At 35.3% G+C, this 20,314-nt stretch overlaps 3 protein-coding genes and 1 non-coding gene across 5 annotated transcripts in view; 1 reads left to right on the top strand and 3 right to left on the bottom strand.

Annotated features, from left to right (window-relative positions):
• The window catches only part of LOC131329953 (rust resistance kinase Lr10-like), a 66,530-nt gene extending 60,521 nt beyond the window's left edge, over positions 1-6,009 (bottom strand). Inside the window, exons 1-2 of one of the 2 annotated variants that reach the window (XR_009200895.1) lie at positions 5,814-6,009; positions 3,976-5,128 (exon numbers count right to left, since the gene is read on the bottom strand). Coding sequence is in view for 1 of the 2 variants with exons in the window: in XM_058363400.1 (XP_058219383.1) it covers positions 4,065-5,042 (978 nt within the window). In the remaining variant the exon portion in view is untranslated. Of the gene's footprint in view, positions 1-3,867; positions 5,129-5,813 lie in introns of those variants that run through there. The other variant, XM_058363400.1, reaches the window with a different exon arrangement.
• Positions 6,010-6,797: 788 nt separating this feature from the next.
• Positions 6,798-10,561, bottom strand: LOC131329954 (uncharacterized). The gene is made up of 2 exons (XM_058363401.1): positions 9,607-10,561; positions 6,798-7,085 (listed from the first exon to the last, which is right to left on the bottom strand). The coding sequence occupies exons 1-2, from the start codon at positions 10,499-10,501 to the stop codon at positions 7,006-7,008; spliced, it is 975 nt and encodes a 324-aa protein (XP_058219384.1). The 5' UTR covers positions 10,502-10,561; the 3' UTR covers positions 6,798-7,005.
• A 343-nt stretch (positions 10,562-10,904) lies between these two features.
• LOC131331634 (small nucleolar RNA snoR100) lies at positions 10,905-11,012 on the bottom strand. Its single transcript, XR_009201443.1, has one exon. It is a non-coding gene; the product is annotated as a small nucleolar RNA snoR100 (small nucleolar RNA).
• A 2,108-nt stretch (positions 11,013-13,120) lies between these two features.
• Positions 13,121-16,209, top strand: LOC131329947 (rust resistance kinase Lr10-like). The gene is made up of 3 exons (XM_058363393.1): positions 13,121-13,877; positions 14,479-14,505; positions 14,808-16,209. The coding sequence occupies exons 1-3, from the start codon at positions 13,121-13,123 to the stop codon at positions 15,926-15,928; spliced, it is 1,905 nt and encodes a 634-aa protein (XP_058219376.1). The 3' UTR covers positions 15,929-16,209.
• Positions 16,210-20,314: the final 4,105 nt, after the last annotated feature.

Here is a 20,314-nt window from a genome sequence, read left to right as displayed (position 1 = left end):
CACGCATGTGAAAAAACTCAAACTTCTGACCTCTTAATGAGATACAAGAGTCCTGACTAACTAAACTAGCACCAATTGGTTGAGTATTTGATGTAATTCACAATTTGATGTAACTCAACCAATACTCGACCCCAATTGAAGCTAGCAGGGAACTTCAAACCCTCGCCATTAAAATACATCAAATTGTGAATTACACTTGTTGAATTGGACCTGCTGATAAAATAAATAAAAAATTGTTGACTTGAGCCCGACCCTTAGGTTTTTTACCATATTTTTTTTTGAACCAAAGGCTTTTGCCATGTTAACCTCCCCTCAATGACGGAGGGAATGTATGCTTTCTTTATTTCGTTTCGGTCCGGATTTACTCGGGTGGATTGTTGATTTCCATATATTTTTTATATTGTCTTTCATATGGAGCTCTGCCATTCCGAGACATCTGTTGTCTAGGTACTAGCTCCACGTAAGCAAATTCTTGTTGATAACGGTGTGGAATGAGCGATAGCTTTTACTTAGGCGCTAGATATTAGATTCGTCTCTTTGTTTTTCCTGTATATCGTTAGGGCTTGGCTGTGTATATGTATTTTTGTATTTGGGTGTAGGAAACAATGGCGTATGGTCTGATATGTATTCCAGTGATAATCTGTAGATACTGTACGAAATTTTTAAATGAATATGCTGAAAAAAAAACCCTTCTAAAATTAATAGGGAACCAGGCCCCATTCCGCTTTATTTCTAAACCTTCTTTTTTTTAAAAATAAGGTAATTTCAAACTCAAATATAACGAAAATGAAAAATAATTTTTTGATTTTTTTCCCACCGTTTAAAAGATCTCAATGAGATCTTTCAAAGAAGATCCATATTGGTAGAAAAATTATTTGTGTAAATATATAATTTTTGAATTTGAAATTACCTTTATTTTCTAAAAAAGTGAAACACCCGTCTCAAATCACAGTCCATGAGGTTTAAATTGCATCTAAGACAAATTACACATTGACCTACGAAAAATAACATTTGCAATTTGCATCCCTTGTTTAGTCATTGTCACTTGACCCAAGTAAGCAGAAAAAGTGTAATGACGTTCTAAACTGATTTTAGACCAAATTAATCCCTGAAACTCACTTTTCTTACTTTAGCTAGTTACTTTTTCACAATTACACAAAACCAGGCAGTTTACACTCACTCTCTACTGAATTAGATATTTTCTGCCAAGGGCCCTCTTTGGGGCACAACAAATGGGCAAGAAATATTTTGTGGGGTTTATTATGGGTTTTACAAATATGGTTAAAAAATTAAGTGCTCCAATTTTTAATCCGTTTGAACTAGTGGGAAAATCTTATTATTCTAATCATCTTATTCTAAAGAGTCATAGTTAAATTTTGTCACTAGAACTCTCATAAATAAGTATCTACTTGATTAGTGAACTTCTTTTTGCTTTTGGTAATAATTTTTTACTTTTTAGATTTATGTTGTTGTGAAGGATGATTAATTTAAAAAAATATCAGGCAAATGTAACAAAATTTGAAAAATACGAACAAAACACACAAAACGAAAAAGCAAAAAAAAAAATTCACATGAATGCAACCTAAATAGCCTCTAATTACTTTAAAGCCTCTTTGAATAGAAGGATTTCATAAGAAACGAAGAGAAATTATTGATTTTTAGTCAAATCATTCATTTGATTAATTGAGCATTTTGGTAAGAAATTGAGAGAAAAATACAAAAATAAATATTTTTGATTGGTTCTCTCCCTTTCTCACCAAAAGTGGTGAGATTAGGTGAGGATGGACTCCCCTTTCTCACTATCCAACGAGGCTCTTGGAGATTAGTAACTGCTACTTCAACTTTTGTGATGTAGAAGAGTTCATTAAGGTATCGAATAGGAAATCTTACGCACATAGAAAGGACCTCTCTTTGAAGGCGCTATACCGGTATTTGGAGCTATAGCAGTATTTTGGAGGAAGTGACAGTAGCAATCGCCTCGTCCTTGGCATTGTTCACAGAGAAAGGACAACCAGGAAAGCTCAAACGTACCCATACTCCAATTTACTGCTATAGAAATATGTCTATCTACTATTTCTTTCATAAAAGCGGCTTGAAATTTTCAAAAAATAGAAGGACAAACTACAACTTTAGTTGTCTGTAAGGAAAATGTATTGAGGATTTCCGAACCACTTGATCAATTCTTATCAAAACAATCACAAAACCATCCACCATCCATAGTGAAGGCACTGGATCAACTCGGCAAATTTCTTCCTAGATTATTTTCATTAGCTTCTCCTGCAATTGAAGAGTATCATTATATATGTGTTCGCAACAATAGACTCCCTTAAGAAATTGGTTGGTGATCAAAACACAAAATATTTTTAACTATGAAAGCGTGTAAGCCAAATAATACGAGCAATAATTTCTCGGGGAACTTAATTAGCCATCCTTTTTACCCTACTTATTTAGGTGTTCATCCTAATGTATTTAAATACTTATCTTTCCATCCTCAAATTCAATTAAATCCTAAATTACCCTTTCTCTCTCCTGATTTTTCAAATCTTTCTCTCTCTTTTTTTTTTTAATCTTTTCTAATTATCTCAATTCTCTCTCCTCTTTCAAACATTTCTCTCACCTAATCTTTTGAATTTCTTCTTTCTCATATTTTCATTCCCCAAAAATCTAAAAAGAAAATATTACTCTTACAAAAACGAATGTGTAAGCCGAAAAACATAACAAAACATGACCAATTCATAAAACATGGTGAAACCTGATCGAGGTAGATGAACAAGACAAGATCAATTAAAAAATATGACAAAATCGAAAAACATGGCAAATTTCGAGAAGTGTAGGTTTCGATCAAGGTAGATGAACAAAACATCAAATAAAAAATATTACAAAAATCAGAAAACATGACAAGTTTTGAAAAGTGTAGGTTTCAATCGAGGTAGATGAACAAAACATAATCAAATAAAAAAACATGACAAAAATCAGAAAATTTGACAAGTTTTGAGAAGTGTAGATTTCAATCGAGGTAGATGAACAAAACATTATCAATTCACAAACATGACAAAAATTGAAAAATATAATACCTAAAACTGATATTCCAGCAACGCAATCCGGTAACGGCGGCGATTAAGAGGACGGAAACGATGTGACTCAACCTTAGAATCTCGATCATTCATGACTGTTTTGATGTCGTCCACTCTCGTTTCTAAATATCAATGAAACGAAAAATTGATGACAACGGTTCTGTTCCAAGTTCTTCTCCAAGATCAATGACTACAATGACGCTATTTTAGAACGTCGCCGTCGACTTTTTTTTTTAATAATCCGGATGCGCCGCCGTCGACTTGAAACCCAGATCTGGAGTGGTTCGAAGTGGTAGGTCACCGCAAGTGCGGAGTGGGACAAACGGGGTGGGTCGCGGTCGGACGGGAGTGGTTCGCCGAAACACAAATCCAATCCATGGCTTCGATTTGAAACGTGCGTGCACGTGTGGTGGTGGTGATGGGGTCAAGAGGAGTTGTTTTCTTCGGTGCATTATTGCTTTGATTCATGTTGGAATGTACGGGGATTGACAAAGAAAAGAGCAGAGAGGAAGAGGGAGTAATGGGGGTCCCCTAACTAGATTATGAGTATGTGTTTGAGAGAAATGAGACTTCTCCGGCTATGTATTCTCCGAGATTTGAGAGAGAGAATGTGTTTGGATAGACATTAAATTTGAAGGGAGAGAGAGAGTTAATTAATGAAGAAATTAAATAAGGGCAAAATTGGTCAATCAACCAATTTAAGGATGAAGACATAAGTATTTAAACTCATTAGGATGGACACCTAAATAAGATCTCCATATAGGATGCTTATTTAATTTTCTCTAATTTCTCATAAGACGATTAAATCTAAAATTTATTGAACCAGATCGACTGTTCTTACTTATGAGAGGACGTCAGGACATTTCCTCGACAATACACTACAAATTGATAAGAAGTCTACTAACATGTAATAGTCCTAACGACAGTACTCTAATAATATGACTACAAATAGTAGAATTAGCAACTCAATAGACAGAGATATAAGTTGATTCATTGATCTTCAACTGGCATCTCTTGAGGAGTTAAGAAAGGCTTGGGAGGCATTTCAAGAGCTTCAACGTTTCCTTCAAGCATCTCTACGACTTTGTTCATCGAAGGACGAATGGTGGGCCTCATTTGGATACACCATAGTGCTGTTATAACCATTTTCCTCAACATCTCCCTTTCCTCATTCGTGGCTTCTCCCATTTCGATTTCCTTTCCTTCTTTGAATTGGTCGTAAATCCACGAAGGAAAGTAAATTTGGCTTGTGTGATCGGCAAATGCATTCAAGTTCCTCCTCCTGCCTGCCATTTCCATCAACAACATCCCGTAACTATATACATCAGCTTTGTACGAAACGCGCCCAATATTTTTGTAGAACAACTCTGGAGCCATGTAACCCATTGTTCCTCTTTGCCCAGTAAGAGACACCATGCTATCATCAGTTGAATATAGTTTCGCAAGTCCAAAGTCCGAAACTTTTGGATTGAAATTCTCATCTAAAAGAATGTTGTGAGGCTTGATGTCAAAATGTAGAATTTGCATGTCACAACCCTGATGCAAATATTCAATCCCACGCGCCACTCCAACAGAAATGTCGTACATTTGCTTGCAACTCAAAGAGATGTTTCCTTCTTGAGAAAATAAGTATTTCTCAAGAGAGCCATTAGGCATGAATTCGTATACAAGAGCTCGTTTAGATCTCGTAGCACAGAATCCAATTAGTCGAACCACATTTACATGATGAATCCTTCCGATGGTAGAAACTTCATTGATGAATTCTTGGCCATTGGATTTGGGCTTTCCTAAAATCTTTATCGCCGCGACATAACTGCTCCGGAGCTTTCCTTTGTATACAGAACCATAGCCTCCTTCCCCCAACTTGTCCTTGAAACCTCTGCTCATCTTCTTTATTTGGGAGTACGAGTACCTAATCGGCATCAGGTTGTTCTGACTTTGTAGGAAATCTTCAACGGTATCGAACATTGATAAATGTCTTCTCCTAAACTTATAGATTAAAAATGCCAATAGGCACAAAATCCCACATGCAGTTCTTGCTCCAAGGATGCCTCCTGCTCAGGGTAAAGTAAATATGACCAAATACGAAACCAAAAAAAACTTAATTCAAAACAAAAAGAACTTTCAGGTCTTTGCCATTACCACCAATGCATGTCCTAGAATTATGGTATACAATGGCCACTTTTTTGTTAGAACATGTATGAACGTTGAGTCCCACATTGGATAAATAGAAAAAGAGTTTGACCTTAATATACAATTGAATGACTCATCATTTATAAGACTTAGCATTTTAAGCGGATATGGGTCATTCAATTAATTTATATTGGGCCCAAGTAATGTAGTGGACTTTTTGCCATTACTCACACACAAATTGGGCCTTGAGCACTCATTGGCAGGTTGATGCATCGGACGAACTCCCAACAATTTTTTTCTTGAATCGCACCAAAAGAGATTTTGCGTCTTTGAAACGGTGCTTCACATTCCCACATTTTGTGTAGAATCCCATATAAATCAAGAAAATTTAAGCCTAAATTTATCCCTGATTCCCACCCCTTATACGTACCTTCCCTTCCCTTTCCGGCCCAACCCAACGGGATCAGAAAATTTTAATCCCTAAATTTACAATCCCAAAACTTGGCCTAAATTTTTCCATATTTCCTTCTTCATCCTGTTTACACCCAATTTTGGTGTAACGGTATTTCTAAAGTTTTTGGGCAGTAAAAAAGGAATAGATCTCACCTGTAATTATGAACCCAGGAACTTTGTACCCAGGCAAGAAATAAGCTGCAATAAATATGGTTCAGTCAACCGATCAAGGTAGTTCCATAGATGTATGAAATTATAACTCTGTCTAAGATGCATTTACAAATCTTACCATAAATTCGGTCTATCTAATTATAAGGAGTTAGAAGATAGAGCCATTAGGAAAAATATGGACCGATGTTGAAAAAATTTAAATAAGACAGCTTTAAGCTTCTAAAGATCGACAGTTTGATATCTTTTTCATCTTTAGTAAACTTTTTTTTTTCTTTTGGTTATAATTTTATACTTTTTAAACTTCTCTCGTCGAGATGCATGATTAATAAAAAAAAAACACGCGAATCTAACAAAAATTTTAAAAAAACGAACAAAACACACAAAACGAAAAAATACATTAAGTTAAGTTTAAAAGCTGTTCAAAAAAAATAAGTTAAGTTTAGAAGAACTCAGTATTACCAAAGTCGAGCAAAGTGATTTATTCTAATGCTACTCCATACTTGTGGCTAGCGGGTTATAGTATCCGTAGTGGACTAATTAAAATTGGATAATCAAAAATTGTCACATCACCTTTTAATTATCCATTTAAGGAGTTGTTAAGGTTAGCAATGTACGTGGAGGTCCACAATGGTGTAATCAAAATTGGATAACCAAAATTTGTAACATCACTTTTTCAAACTACAAAAAACTAAAAACTATTAAACAAAGTATTTTTCATGTTAATTAAGTGCAAGGGAAGGAGATGACTAAATTTATTTAAACAAATTTTCTACTATCTTATAAAGTAAATTTCGTTTAATATTCTCTTTTCATGAATCTAATATATTAACATGTCTGACACACTTCTCACATTCCCATATTATGCCTATAAATGTAAGGTGAAAATTATGCATCAATTACATTAAGGTATTGAACAAATTAAATTCACTATCCCATGGGTTAGTTTGGTGGTGAAGGCATGAGACGTAGGTGTTGTCTTCCTCCTAATTAAGATCACATATTCAAAGTTTTTCAGGCTCTGTCAACTCTTACAAGGCCAGTCCATACAGAGCTTGCAAGGATACTCAAAAGGTCTCATACAATAACAACTACAACAACAATAATAGTAATAAAAGAGGACCAAAGTAATCTTCTATAGTTGCAGGGATACTTGTGGCTATCAGATTACAACATTTCAATAACATACTGTAAACCAAAAGAGTAAAATCAGATGAGACAGAGAGCACTTACCATAGAAAATAATCTCCAAGAGACCTGCAATTTTTTAGGGAATGAATTACATTAGATATACAAATAGTTGTGTTTTGCTAATCGTCGTAATTGAGAAAAAAGTATAAAAATAATTTTTTTTCTTGGCTCTTTTCCTTTGTTACCAATATGGACTCCCCTTTTTCACCTTCCAATTAAAGAGGCTCTGGAGATTAGTAACTACTACTTCAACTTTTTGTGGCATATAGCAGAGTTCATCATCGAATAGGAAATCTTACAAACATAGAAAGCAGAGGTGCTATACCAGCACACACAGAGTCGTTTTGGGTCCATTTCGAGGCGCAGAAAAATGATCGGAGCCGCTCATTTTGTTTGAAATACTTTGTTTATTGACTTAACAAAAAACAAGCTCAATCCGGTATCGGTTAAGGCATCTACTAAACGTCCAACTTTGTCCCATAATTCAAGCCTGAATTCTAAAGCAAATTGGATATTTCGTAAATGACTTAATTTACTGATGCAGGATTAAGCTTATTTTTTGCAAAGACTGTTAACAAAGTATTTTAAACAAAATAAGCAGCTCCGATCATTTTTTTGGAACTCAAAATGGGCCCAAAAAGGTTTAATTTGTGCACGCTAGTACAGATTACCATTATATCCTTTTTTGCATCGAAAGGACCTCTCTTTGAAGGTGCTATAGCAGTATTTGTAGCAACTGACAGAGCTTGAATGAAAGGGCATAAAAACATTTGGACACAGATGAGACACAGATGATTCCGTATAGCCTCTAATTATTGTTATATTACCGAAATGATATTCGTACATACAATCTGTGCACAGATTTTGTGGCAGGGTCCACCACGGGTCTCACACAAATGATCCGAGCCATTCATTAAATATAAAACATTTTTTCAAGGATTCTTGTAAAAAATCAGCTCAATCCAATATCTATAGGTGCTTGATCTAATCATTTAACTTTTCATTTCCTGAAAATCTGAATGAAAATTTAGATGATTGGATGGAGCATTTATAGGTATTAGATTGAGCTGATTTTTTACGGGGACTCTTGAAAAAATATTTTACATTTAATGAACGGCTCGGATCATTTGTGTGAGACCCGTGATGGGCCCCACCACAAAATCTGTGCACAACCGGTAGCATGGTTCGTTATATTATAGCCTTATTTTGTAAGTTAGTAACTACTATACACAGAGTTCACATTAAGGTATCGGGCATGAAATCTTACGCACTTCTAAAGGACCTGTCGAAATCTGAGTACCGAGCGCAGTATTTGAGGCAAGTGGGACGGCTTTGTTTGGTTCGCATATTAGTTTAGTTTAGTTTTATTAATAGGTGGAGAGAGAGATAGAGTAACGATTGAAGAGAAAGATAATGATTGGAGAAAGATAAAACTAGATGAGAAAGTAATTATTAGAGAAATATGATAATGATTAAAAAAAGAAATAAGATAATGATTAAAAAATTAAACTAAAATGTGAACCAAACACAAGGACTTGTGTAATTAGACCCAATATCACAATAGCCTCATCCTTGGCATTTTTCATCAAACAGGAAGTCTAGGTACACTACATCCAATCACTACATCATCCATTACATTTTTTGTAGAGCCCACCCTAGATTTCAAAAAAATAGAGAAAAATGTTCATAAATTTTAAAATAATATATTATGGGGCCCTGTAAAAAATTACTGCAACAAATATCGGTAAGTATTATTTCTTGATTCGTAAGAGCGAAACTATGCAGTTGAGTAATTTTGCCCCTACAAATCAAGAAATAATACTTACTGATATCAGTTGGAACTGATTTTTTACAGAGCCCCATAAAATATTATTCTAAAATTTATGGATATTTTTTCTGTATTTTTTTGAGACTCGAGGTGAGTCCTACAAATAATGTAGTAGATAATATAGTAAATGGATAACAGTATTTTGTAGTACTGTACGTAATAATTAAATTGCCAGTGCTGTTAATAAAAAGTGCCAGTGCTGTTAGTCCTAATGACGCAAATGTAATTTACTGTGGAAATCTGTGTGGCATGTGACTGAGTACAATAAGAGCAATGCTAGATTTTTTTAACCCCGAATAAGTATTTTTTACCGTTAATAATAAAAGTCTATTAACAATTATAAATATCTCTAAAGATATATTTAATTGTCACTTTTGAAAGTTTGTGTCACTTTTTAAATGATTGTATCTTGTAATTTATAATATTTTATATGATTTTAAAAACATTGTATTATAGAACAAATCGATATATATGATCCATATTAAATGTAAGATTAATTGCCAATTTAAAGATATAATAACTAGTTTTTTATCCGGTTAAAATAGAACGACGGACAAATAAATTAAGACACGGGGGATTTGGAATAACTTCGGGGCTCTTTTTTCGGGTACCCAGCAGTACTTTCAAGGTATAAAAACATTTGGACACAGATGAGTATTTTATAGCCTCATTTTGTATAAGTTCATCACTACTACTGCTACTTAAGTGGCGTAGTAGAGTTCACATTAATTAAGGTATCGAATAGAAAATCTTACTTACATCCAAAGGTTCTGTTTCGGGCGTCGGACCAATAATAGCAGAATTTGTAGCAATTGGCGCTGTAATTAGACCCAATTTCGCAATAGCGCCCTTGTTCTTGGCATTTTTCACAGAGAGAGGACAGCCAGGAAAGCTCAAACCCATACTCCAATTTACTGTGGAAATCCGAGTAGGAAATGTTTGCTTGGCTTTTATCAGCTGGCAACCACAACGTTGTTATACGTATCTCATCTATTTTGCACTGATCTGCCACGTCCGAAAGTTTTAAGCTTCCGAACAGAAAGTAAGAATAGCGTCTCCTTTCCCCGGAAGAGAGTGCAGATGAAGTTGCTTTATCAATACAACTAGAAGCACTAGTATTACTTTCCGTGTACAATCGAGATTTTACTGGCTTTTCACAATCTACCCAGAGTGCCACAGCCACATCCCATGGGATTGGATGATGACGGTAAAAAATATAAGCCGCAAGAGCAGCAGCATCGTCTCCCGGATTGTACGCTAAGTAATTTGGTCCGTCTGCGGCACCATAATAACCAGTAAAGTTGAGATCCGACGAAGAATAAAGAGGGAGGGAGGAGCAATTTCCCTGTTGTAAGCCAACATCGACTAGTCGGATTGTATAGTTGTTGTAGTTGATTGAGTGGACGTAGTATTTTGCGGAGGACTTCAAGCGCAGTACAAGACGATTGTGGTCGCATTCCAGTTCGTATTTCTTGTTTCCGCAGTGTTCTGGATATCCTTTCAGTCGAAATGGGTGACTGATGTTGTGGATATTTCCACAAGAGGAGACACAATTGGGAATTGTTTGAGCATAGCAGTTGACCAAAAACAGGGCAAGAAGAAGAAGAAGACAATGGGTTTTGTAGACATCGGAGAGAAGCCTTCTGCTCGACATAGGAAGGAGATAAGTTTATAGAGAGAGAGAGAGAGTATGATCCATATTGCTTCCTCTGACATGGTCAGCCTTTAATCTGTATCAAAGACGAAATCAGAATATATATTAAAAAATAAAAAAATGCACTATAATATTAATAGTCATCGATTTCAGAAAAAATTAAAAAAACATAATAAAAACTTTAGTAAATGATATTTTTTATTTGCACATAGAATACGAAAAAAGACTAATTTTAATTTTGGGCATCGATAATACTACTCCAACAACAATAACAGTAGAACTCATGTAGTCTCCAATCAATGGGGGTATGAGCGGGAGAGGATTGGAGACAGACCTAACTTTTGACAATATGTACAAAGTGGCTAGTCTCAGAATACTACTTAAACAGTAGCCTCCCTACACGTGTTTTACTGTGGAACCATGCCCCCAAATCAAAACCAAATGGCATCAGAAAGAGCAGGCCTAGAGACCGAATTCAATTTATGTGCATATTACCATGCTTCCTTCATTAATAGTCCAGAGTATCGGTATGCACAAAGATAATGTCACTCCCCAAATTTATAATGTTACTCCTTAGATCCCTCTATGGATTTCTCAAATTGATAACCGCACTCCCTTTTGGGAGTGACATTATAAATTTAAGGAGTGACATTATAATAAAATTCCTTTACCTTTTTAGGTTAAGTTATTTTAGGGTTAGAATTAATGTGGAGTTTTTTTTCTTAATTACACATCATCATTTATATTATTTCATTTTGGCCCATTGAATTTAGTTTTAGAATACTTTTTTGGGTTTACTTTCTTGAAAAAAAATATAAGGTTTATGACTAGTATATAATAAAAAATTAAAAAAAAAATCTAGTAGTGGCGAGACTATATAAGTTGGGAATAAATATATTTTTTTCACATATAATAATTGCGTTTTATAAAATTCTTGTCGTGGCGGTCGCCGCCACTAGACCCCCCTAGTCCCATTCTTGATCTGTATCCTTCCAAGGAATCTTTCCATGTACAAGTACTCCCTCCGTCCCTTTTTAAATGTCCTGCTTCGTAATTCCAACTTATTAAAAAGACATCATCATTATACCTTTCACATCAACTTTTTCCTTCACTTTCCCTACTTACCCATCATCATTACACTTTTACTCACTTACTTTTCAAAAAGAAATCTACTTTTAGGGGTAAAATAGACAATGCACCAACTTTTACCTACTAACTTTACAAAATGGACACTTATTAAGGGACAGCCCAAAATGAAATACTGGACTCTAAAAAAGGGACGAAGGGAATATCATTTTAGTGTACTTGTCAAGGTTTTGAATAAGTTATTCCTTCCGTCCCTTTTTAAGTGTCCTGTTTCGTAACTCCAACTTATTAAAAATTCATCATCGTTATACCTTTCACATCAAATTTTTCATCCACTTTCTCTACTTACCCATTATCATTGCACTTTTACTCACTAACTTTTTAAAATAGAATCTACTTTTAGGGACAAAATAGACAATGCACCAATTTTTACTCACTAACTTTACAAAATGGACACTTATTAAGGGATAACCCAAAATGAAATATTGGACTCTAATTAAGGGACAGAGAAAGTATTAAGCAACGTAATGGTAATGGTAAAAGTTTAGATATATCTTGTGGTATAATGGTATCGGGAGTACTAAATGAAATACATATATAAGAGGAGATAGTTGCAGTGGTCGTGAATTTTTTAACATATCACAATATTTAAAAAATAAACAAATCACCAGTTATGGTCGTGAATCTAGAATGAAAAATATGCATTCCACACATCAGAAATATGCATATCATTTGAAACTATAAGCGCTATATATTTCCAAGATACATCCTTGTGTAGATAAACAAAAATGCACATCTTTAAAACAAAAAATAAAATAAAATTTGTAACATAGACCTAGGTATACGCAAGCCACGGGGCGGCGTGGGAGAATGGGTTTCGTCGGGCAGACCGATTAGGTTTAGGGTTTTTTATTATTTTTTTCTTTTTGTTTTGGACAGTTTCTTTTTAGGTGTTGGACTTTGCCTTTTATTTGGGGGCTGGTTTTTTTTAAAGGTGTTTGTTGGTTCCTTACCAACTTTAAAGTTTGTTTCTATTTTTTTTTTTTTGAAAAAAATGAGAGGTGAGATGTAGTGATAAGTGAGATACTACTTTTGTTTATGATGCTTCCTGTCCTGGAGTGTCAATACAGGGTTTCTGTTTCGTATTATTATTTCGAATGATTTGAAAATCTTTTCTTTGCTGATAAAAAAATAATATCCACAGTGGTTCTATGTGTCATTTTCACTGGCTTATATATATTTTGACGTATGTTATTTTTTATATTTTTAAAATTATTGTCTTATAGAAATAATTGAGATTAATTTATCAAATAAGATCTATATTGTATAATATACATCGAGAAATATAGGCAATTAAAATGGCACGCAGAACTGCAATGGACATTTAAAAAAGGGACGGAGGGAGTACTACATAGAACAACACCTTGACACAAAGACAACTAATAACAAAATGTTATGAAAGAACTCTACAGCAGTGGATAAAGTTATGAAAGAACTCTACAGCAGTGGATCATCAACAACTAATAACAAAAAATGTTGATCTTCCTCGTGCTCTCATTCTTCTTGTTGTCGCCTACAGGGGGTGGAGCTGGAGCACATGATCGCGATCACGATGATGAGTGCAGGCCCAGGAGGTGTGGAGACAAGGGCCCCGAAATCCGGTTCCCGTTCTGGCTAAAGGATAATCAATCGGTTCGTTGTGGCTATGGGCCTGGCTTTGCTCTAACCTGCTCTCCTACCAACAACAGCGAAACCCTGGTTGATAGCCCATTCTTTTTCAAGGCAGTGGTCAAAGACATCGATTACCGCCACGAGGAGTTAACATACCAGTTCTCCAGTTGTTTTCCGCATCAAAACCTAAGCTTAATATTCAACACCTCTCCCTTCCTATATTTCTCGGGGAACAGTATTACTCTCTGTGAACACTACATATTCAGTTGTCCCTCACCACTCCCTGAGCCCTCCTACTTCTTAGATCCATATTATTATTATAACAAATATGCATCACTCCCATGCCCTAGCCGTCTAGGTCACCATCTGTACTTGATGAATTCAGATTCTATCAGGCAAAACCTTTTGAATTGCACAAAGATGCATACCATTCCATCAGTTCCATGTATATACATAGAATTCCTTCGGTATGCTGGCAACTTGGCCAGCTGGTCGTGGAACGGACCAGTAGATTGTTGGAAATGCGAAAAAAAAGGCAAGTATTGCAGACGGAGTAGTAGCAACAACAGCAAGAAGTATGAAACCGAATGCTTTAACCCTAAGCCACCAACAACAAGAGGTACATCTCATCATCTCATACTTCAAAAGAAAAGGAAGAATGTTTAATTTACTTCACTTATCCTCGTGCTATAATTTTATTTCTTTTTCAACTAATTAAAAAGTTACAGATAGCCTTGTTTGTTTTGGGTGAAAACATTTTCTGGTAAAAGATTTTCTGATTTTCCTTTATTTGGCTACCTAAAATACAGGTCAAACATGTTCTTCATTAAAACCTTTTACAGCAAATCAACAAAAATAACTTACGGTCAAATTTTATTCACCTTCAAATTCGAAATTCATATCCTTTCAATTCATCTTCCTACTTCACTCACCTTGAAAGTTCGATATGGTGCAGCCGAAGGAAAAAAAAAAAACTCATTATCGACGGTAGCAAAGCACACAAAAATAAAAGTCGCGAAATTATTTTATAAGTGATTTTTCGGGAATATTTTTTTCATGTAAAATAATTTATACGGAAACAAATGGAGCCTAACTTCTTCAAGTTGGGTTTTTGATGCTTGGGTCTTGGCAACTTCATGAAAAAAGTAAACAAGTTTTGATTTAATTTTATAAATTCCTCATACGATAAATTGACTGGCGCTTTGTATTGTCTTATACAGGTGAAGCGAAAGCCCCACTTGTTACAGGTGGATTATCTTTCTTTTTTCTCCCATCTTTTTTCTCTACATTCTATTAATGAATACACATACCAATCACACCTCCAACAAATGACGGGGAGTGGTTGGAATTATTTCCTTTTTCCCCTCTCACATATGTGTGGAATTCCATTTTGTGTGGATACACATACATAATTATGAGATCCACAAAGAGGTTCCTAATAATTTGGTCACTCCACACATATGTGAGAGGAGAATGGTAGGAGGTGTGGTTGATGGGTATGTACGTATCATTGCTCTTCTCTTAATAATTTGGTTGCTCAAACTTGCAGGACTGATCCCACTTGGCATTTTTCTTCTTGTTGTACTTGCCATAGCTACATATTTTACCCATAGATCCATCATTTTAAAGAAAGAGGATCAAGTAAAGGTTGAAAGATTTTTAGAGAATTACAGAGCTCTCAAGCCTACAAGGTACACATATGCTGAGATAAAGAAAATCACTCAAAATTTTAAGGAAATCCTCGGCCAAGGAGGTTTTGGAACAGTTTACAAGGGAGAGCTTTCCAATGATGTTCCTATCGCAGCCAAGATCCTCAACAACTTCACTGGTAATGGAGATGACTTCATCAACGAAGTGGGAACAATAGGTACGATCCACCACGTCAATGTGGTTCGCTTGGTCGGATATTGTGCTGATGGGTATAAAAAAGCTCTTGTTTACAAGTATTTGCCGAATGATTCTCTAGAGAAGTTCATATCAACGGATCATAAAAAAGCTTCACTTGGTTGGGAGAAGCTCCAAGATATTGGTATAGGCATAGCCAAAGGAATTGAATATCTTCATCAAGGGTGTGATCAAAGAATCCTTCATTTCGATATTAAGCCTCATAACATCTTGTTAGACAAAAATTTCATTCCAAAAATCTCTGATTTTGGGCTAGCCAAGTTGTGCTCGAAAGAACAAAGCGTTGTATCCATGACAGCTGCTAGGGGAACCGTGGGTTATATTGCACCGGAGGTGTTCTCTAGGAACTTCGGCAATGTGTCACACAAGTCAGATGTCTATAGTTTTGGAATGTTGTTGCTTGAAATGGTTGGAGGGAGGAAGAAGAACATTGATGTTTGTGCAGAAGAAAATAGCGATGAAGTTTACTTTCCTGAATGGATTTATAATCGTTTAAATCGCGAAGAAGTAAATAACAATGAAGTTGAGGAAGGAGGAGATGCCAAGATTGTTAAGAAGCTAACAGTTGTAGGACTTTGGTGCATCCAGTGGTACCCAGGAGACCGGCCCTCAATGAAAGCTGTGGTTCAAATGCTTGAGGGAGATGGAGATACTTTGGGCATGCCCCCGAATCCCTTTTCTACCACCAATGGGTCAATTACAAGGGGAAACATGGGCGGAAGGCATTTTAGCAGTATCTTAGAGATAATTTCTGAATCCGATTGAGAGAAGTACTGTTGCATAATTGGACAGAGTTTTTGGGGGAGTCAAATGCGCTATCTTTTGTTTGTGAGTATCGTGTAGAAGTTTAATTTGGACTCATCTATTGTTGTGCCCTTATTCCAATACTATTTACTACCGATAGATCGAGTAAACTCGAAATTCTGTGAGAGTCCAGTAATTCGATGGTGTATGCATAGTTTTGCTTTGTTGGTTATTTAGGAAACTGCAATTTAATACTCTAGGACTTTGAGAGTCAAGTAATTCAAATGGTGTATATATGTATAGTTTTGCTTTGTTGAGAAATTTTTGGGTGCAAACGGGGTACAGCTAACGTGATACCCAACACGCACATTCGGAACGTTCAAAAATACAATCGACGGTTCGGATTGAAACACACTTTTTCTTTTCTTTTTTTATTTTTAAATCCGTTAGGTACCTTTTAATTTGGACGGTAGGTCAAATTTTTGGATGGCCCGGATGTGGTCGTAGGGTACCACTTGGTACCCGATTTGCAACCAAAAAATTAAAGTGAGATGAAATTAGTACATTACTTTTAAAATATTTGCGGAAAAATCAAAGTACATCCGAAATCCAATTTTACTAATTTATCCATATCTTTGCATATACATATTAACTAAAATTGTGTGTGCCTAAAAATGATTAATTGCAACCCAACCGAAAAGATTTGGCCATGCATGTCATGGGGACCGTCATAGAATAATTGACATGGCCTCCTCCTCACCTCCTTGGCTTTTTGTGCGATTTGCTTGCCTTTCAATGTAACATACATGATAAAGAAGGAAGCAACCACATCACACACCCATCTTGTTTAATGGTTGGTCATTAAAATTTCCAAAGTAGTTTCATATATATTTTAGTTTCTTCTTACAGTATGGATTTTCTTTTTATCAAATATTCCTCTCACGAAATTTTAGATTCAAGGTGATTTGAACTTTTAGTTTTAGAGATTTTCTTTTTTCATCAACCAAAAGATAAAAAATTAATTTATCGTCAACAATGGAAGTATAAAGATGAAAGGGATTTATCAAAGGGCACGGAAGCATCATAACATGGAGGAAGCATCCCAACTAGCTAGAATTGGACGCTCACCGCCGACAATCAGATTCATATGCCACTCAAAATCCCCAAAAGAGAACACAGTCGAAAAGGAACCAACCAAAATATGTCTACAATATCCTAGGACCAAAAATAGTACGAAAACAAAACGTCCAAAATCCAAAACTAGTAGCAACCTCCATAATAATATATGGCTTTTGAGAGAAAAACAACATTAGTATAGCTTAGATTCAAGGTGATTTGAAGAACTTGAACACAGCCTCGAACTTTTAATTTTATATATTTTCTTTTTTCGTCCAACAAAAGAAAAGAAATTAATTCATCAACAACAATGGAAGTTATAAAGATGAAAGGGATTGATCAAAGGGCACGAAAGCATCATAACAGGGAGAAAGCATCCCAACAAGCTAGAATTGGACGCACGCCCCTAATAATTAATCTGATTCATATGTCACTCAAAGCCCTAAAAGAAAACACAATTAGAAATGAACCAACCAAAATATGTCTACAACATCCTAGGGCCAAAAATGATTCGAAACCAAAATGTCCAAAGTCCAAAACCAAAAGCAACCTCCATAAAAATATCTTACTTTTGAGATAAAATCAGCATTAGCAGCTCTGAATATAGAGCTTCATCAGTTTTATTCCAACCTCAAAATGCTTCACCAATACTACACCATGCAAAATGTTTGTAGAGATGTGTTGTACAACTTTTAGAGTTTCAGATATTTTCAGCTTTGGGATTATAAGTTAGCTATAAGATCATTTTTAGCTTTTACAACAAATGTTACGAGGTTTTCAATTTTCTTACAACTTAATTCAAATTCACAGTTTTGATTTGAAAAAAGTTTGCAATTTTTAAGAACATAATTCCACGAAGTAGCATTAATTTTTGTATCCGTATCCTAGGGTGTCTGCACCTTGACTAATATATCTTTGGGAGACCAAATACGACGTGACAATAACTTAGCAAGGTAGCACGCCAGAGTTATCAATTTCAATAGAAATCTTCCCTTCTCTGTCCATGTTTGTTAGATGGGTCTTGAGTCTTGATTCTGTTATAAAAAAATTTCAATCACTAACGGCCATGTTACTAGAACTCCATAAAGCAACAAAGACTTGGCAAAGTCGCATGTCATTATCATAGTACTGATGAGAAGAGTCATTCTATCTTTTCATGTTGGTTCCGTATGTTTATATAACAACGTGAGCTTGACTCGTTCAAAAAAAATTTCGTTCGCTCATGGCCATGGCATATTTCTTGGATTCCATAAATCAGCAAAGACTTGGAAAATACATATGTAATTATCAAAGAATAGACAAGAATAGCATCTCCTCATCTTTCCATCTCTGTTTTGTTTTAGAAAAATCTCACATTGATTGAGAATCCCATGTTTTACCGTTAGGGATTGATGGCCATGTCCTTACGACTCTGTAAAACAGCTAGCAAAGACTTGTCAAACCCAAGTCATTATCATAGAATAGAACTCGTTAGAAAAATCTTGCAGCACAGACTTGGTAATATTGTCTCTTGTATTTGATATTTATTGGCGATTTCGTATCCGTCACCATCGATGTTAGTGTATAATGTGGACCTTGACTCATTGAAAAATCTTGCAATGAGTATTTATTCACTACTATTGACACCCCTTATTTGGTAATTGGAAAGTGCTACAATACACACCTCTTATTTAAATGTGTATGATATGCATCCCTGTTGTTTGTCATTGCATGCTTAAGACATAATCTAGACCATTAAAAAAGTTACGATATGATTACAACAAAATACTGGTTACCTAAACAATAGGTAACCCAAATAATTGAAAAGAAATAATACAACCCTATTGTCTTTCTAATCCCCATTTCGAACAAACCATAGACCCATTGTCGTCCTTTATCGCAATCCGTCCGTCGGCACTCATCCCAGTCCGTCTGTCGCCACCTCTATCAGTTCGATCCATTATATCTGTTCCTCCTCCTTCTACATACGGTTTCTCGGCAATCAAGAACTAAGTTGAGACAATGATTAAAGGAGGAGAAGCAAATAAACCTGACAAAATTCGAATAGAAAATTCATGGGTGATAAAACCCTAGAATTATGTTTGGCCAAATTTTTTCTTTTGATTTTTAAAAAAATATTATTCTATTTAATATTTTTCACAATGCCCTTAATTGCATAGTGAACTTTCACATAATAGTTCAATTAAAAGGGATCGATAGTGAAGTCAATCATCCGAATTAAACAAGTAGGGAACACTACCAAAGTTAATAGGTGTGCAAGAGAGTAATGGTCACAAGATAAATTTACCCTTTTGGGACGAAAATATTTAGGACATGCTATTTGTCTTTTGTCAGCAGACGTACTATTAGTGCCTCGTAAATTAGTGCTTGCATCTGAATTACGAATAAGTAACTAGGTTTTAGCTTTTACAACAAATGTTACTAGGTTTTCAATTTTCTTACAACTTAATTCAAATTCACAGTTTTGATTTGAAAAAAGTTTGCAATTTTTAAGAACATAATTCCACGAAGTAGCATTAATTTTTGTATCCGTATCCTAGGGTGTCTGCACCTTGACTAATATATCTTTGGGAGACCAAATACGACGTGACAATAACTTAGCAAGGTAGCATGCCAGAGTTATCAATTTCAATAGAAATCTTCCCTTCTCTGTCCATGTTTGTTAGATGGGTCTTGAGTCTTGATTCTGTTATAAAAATCTTTCAATCACTAACGGCCATGTTACTAGAACTCCATAAAGCAACAAAGACTTGGCAAAGTCGCATGTCATTACCATAGTACTGATGAGAAGAGTCATTCTATCTTTTCATGTTGGTTCCGTATGTTTATATAACAACATGAGCTTGACTCGTTCAAAAAAAAATTCGATCGCTCATGGCCATGGCATATTTCTTGGATTCCATAAATAAGCAAAGACTTGAAAAATACGTATGTAATTATCAAAGAATAGACAAGAATAGCATCTCCTCATCTTTCCATCTCTGTTTTGTTTTAGAAAAATCTCACATTGATTGAGAACCCCATGTTTTACCGTTAGGGATTGATGCCCATGTCCTTACGACTCTGTCTAGCAAAGACTTGTCAAACCCAAGTCATTATCGTAGAATAGAACTCATTAGAAAAATCTTGCAGCACAGACTTGGTAATATCGTCTCTTGTATTTGATATTTATTGGCGATTTCGTATCCGTCACCATCGATTTTAGTGTATAATGTGGAACTTGGCTCATTGAAAAATCTTGTAATGAGTATCTATTCCCTACTATTGACACCCCTTATTTGGTAATTGGGA

This window comes from Rhododendron vialii, chromosome 6a, assembly GCF_030253575.1.
Source record: "Rhododendron vialii isolate Sample 1 chromosome 6a, ASM3025357v1".
Taxonomy (NCBI): Eukaryota; Viridiplantae; Streptophyta; class Magnoliopsida; order Ericales; family Ericaceae; genus Rhododendron; species Rhododendron vialii.
This window is presented reverse-complemented; position numbering and strand designations above follow the sequence as displayed.